Genomic DNA, 3,136 nt, shown 5'->3' on the forward strand with positions numbered 1-3,136 from the left:
AGTATTGGTGAGCTGAGTTTGGAAAATGCTAAGTTTAAGATATTGGTGGAACGTTCCAGAAAAAAATCTCCTATAAGAGGTAGGGATTTGAGAGGGAAATGAAATTATGCATTTTGAAAATTCATAGCCTACAGAAAAGAGATGACACCATTTAGAAAGAATCTGGGGGAACACAGAGGAAAAATTTAAAGATGAGATAAAAAAAAGAAGGAAAAGATGAAACAAGGGAGAAAAAGATGACAGAATAAGAGGAAAATAAAACTAGTGAAAACTAGGAAGACAAGAGCTAGATGAAAAACAAAGGGAGCCAAGTTACACAAAACGAACTACCTGTTGATGGCCTCTTTCCCAAAGAAAGAGTCTACACTGTTACATAGCTGTAATAGCCCTCCAACTTCTATCCTGTCTATCCAAGCATCCAAGTATCCTTAACTTAACTGGACTGAAAGGAAACATTATGTAGTAATTCCTTTAAAAATTTTCTGAGAGAAATGTGCCACTTTCAAAGGATTGAAATCCCCATTCTTGATGACATGATAGCACTGTGTTTTATGAAGGAGCTAGGAGAGAGAAACAAGGATGCAGGAAAGGAGAGACAGACAGACAGACCTACACCCACAGAATGAGAGAGAGACTAAGAAAGGACAAGGGAAAAGAGAGGAGAGAGAAGAGAAAGGAAGAGAGAAGGAAGGAGAGTAAGTATAGACATAATTGTAGACTAAATATAGATAACAGTACCTAACACTTATATAGACCTTATCATGTGATAAATAAGTTTGATGATGATGATGATGATGATGATGATGATAGAGATGATAGATAGATATTGGATTGATAGATAATGGTAGATATATACATAGATGATGAATGGATATACATTATAGAGAGGTTATAAATAGATGATAAATAGATGATAGATTAGATAGATAGATAGATAGATAGATAGATAGATATAGATAGATAGATGATAGATAGTTAACAGATGATTAGATAGATAATAGATAGATGATAGATAGATAGATAGATAGATAGATGATAGATATAGACAGAACTTAGTTATATAAAAATTATTTTAAGATATTTAAATAACCATATAAGTTAAGTTAAGGACTATTTTTATTCTCACTTTTTAAATAAGGAAACTAAAATGTGGAGAGGTTAAGTGACTTGACCAAGTCCACAAGTGATTGAGACTCAACTTCAGCACTCACTGCACTTAACCACTACACCATACAACAACAGAATTGAGGAGAAAGAAAGTTAACCTAAGTGGGCTGAAAAAATAAATCATATAGTGCTTCTGTTAATTTTTTTTTAATACTTCAAAAGGATTTAAAGGATTCAAAAGATTGCATTCCACTTCTATGACCTGAGACAAGTATGTCATAAAGACTTGGGTTGACTGAGCTCAATGAAGAGTTTCTCACCATATCTAGGATATTCCAAATCTAATCCTACTTTAGTAGCAGCTGTGAAGGCAGTATTTAAATAGAATCAGCCCAATCTTTTGAGAAATTCTCATAACAATTGTGAAGATTATCCCACCAACATAGTTGAAGGTTTCAAGATGTTTATTGAAACATAAAAGTCATGCTTAATCTCTAAACTGTGTCTCTCTCCTTCTAGCCATACATAAGGTGGGTTCCATGGAAGGAGAAAATGTGAGTTTCCCTAGAACTATTGTGTTGTTGGGCTTCTCAGATTATCCATGGCTAGAAATGCTCCTCTTTGGAGTGGTCCTGGTCTCTTACATCCTCACCCTGATAGGGAACAGCTCCATCATCTTTCTTTCCATGGTGGAGCCCAGAGTCCAGACCCCCATGTATTTCTTCCTGGGCAATCTCTCTGTACTGGACGTTTGTGTCACCTGTGCCATTGTGCCCCAGCTGCTGGCGAACCTCTGGGGACCAGAGAAGACAATTCCTTCTTGGGGCTGCATCACCCAGGCCTACATCTTCCACTGGACAGGATGCACTGAATGTGCTCTGCTGGCAGTAATGGCTTTTGATCGCTATGTGGCTATCTGTCAGCCCCTCTGGTACACTCTTATCATGAGGCCCTGGGTGTGTGTGCAACTGGCAACTGCTGCCTGGTCCAGTGGCCTGGCAAATTCAATACTCCAAACTACGCTTACTCTCCAGCTCCACCACTGCAGTCACCACACACTTGACCACTTCTTCTGTGAAGTACCTGTTCTGATCAAGCTGGCCTATGGTGATACCACTGCTAATGAGCTGTCTCTGGCCATTGGAGCCATCCCTTTTGCACTGATGTCTCCTCTGCTTGTGCTAATCTCCTACACATTAATTGTCAAGGCTGTGTTGAAGTTACCTTCAGCTGACAAAAGGTACAAGGCACTCATCACATGCAGCTCCCACTTGGTGGTTGTCATCATGTACTTTGGACCAGCCATCTGCATGTACATCCAACCCCCTGAAAATAGCGCCCAGACCAAGTTCATGTCCTTCTTCTACTGTGTTATCACCCCACTGCTCAACCCACTCATCTATACTCGGAGAAACAAGGATGTGAAGAGAGTGCGGAAAAGGATTCTACAACCTCAGAGTGAGGTAAAATCCTAAGAAGGATAGATGTCATAAAAAAAAGCCAGATAGTCTCTGCCTGTCTCCTGGGCCAACCCCATGCACAACTCAGTAAATACTGGCAGGTCTGTTTCCAAATGAGTGTCCATGAGCTCCAAGGAAAGAGTTCCCATCTGTCAACATCAACCAGCCTGATGTCTGGAGAAACTCTTCCAATTAGAAAGTGCTCTGTTCTGAAATCTCAAGTACAGCAATGCTACTCCTTTTTAACACTTCTTAAATGTCTTGTTCTCAGTGGAAATAATGAGTCTGCATATCTGTAGGAGGGTAAGTAACACCATCTTTTCAAATAGCTTTCTTTCTCTTATTGCTTATTTGTTTTGAGAGAGAATATGTGTGAGTGAGCGAGGAAGAGGTAGAGAGAGGGGGAGAGAGACAGAATCCCAAGCAGGCTTCATGCTGTCAGCACAAAGTCTGACTCAGGGCTCTACCTCACAAACCATGAGAGCGTGAACTGAGCTGAAATCAAGAGTCAGATGCTTAACCAGCTCAGCCACCCAGGCGCCTCTCAAATCACTTTCTATAACAGCCCC

The 3,136-nt window shown here is 40.1% G+C and overlaps 1 protein-coding gene across 1 annotated transcript; it reads left to right on the forward strand.

The window, feature by feature from the left end:
• Positions 1–1,646: 1,646 nt before the first annotated feature.
• Positions 1,647–2,582, forward strand: LOC106966694 (olfactory receptor 2G3-like). Its single transcript, XM_015062830.1, has one exon. The coding sequence runs from the start codon at positions 1,647–1,649 to the stop codon at positions 2,580–2,582; it is 936 nt and encodes a 311-aa protein (XP_014918316.1).
• Positions 2,583–3,136: the final 554 nt, after the last annotated feature.

This window comes from Acinonyx jubatus, chromosome A1, assembly GCF_027475565.1.
Source record: "Acinonyx jubatus isolate Ajub_Pintada_27869175 chromosome A1, VMU_Ajub_asm_v1.0, whole genome shotgun sequence".
NCBI classification, from domain to species: domain Eukaryota; kingdom Metazoa; phylum Chordata; class Mammalia; order Carnivora; family Felidae; genus Acinonyx; species Acinonyx jubatus.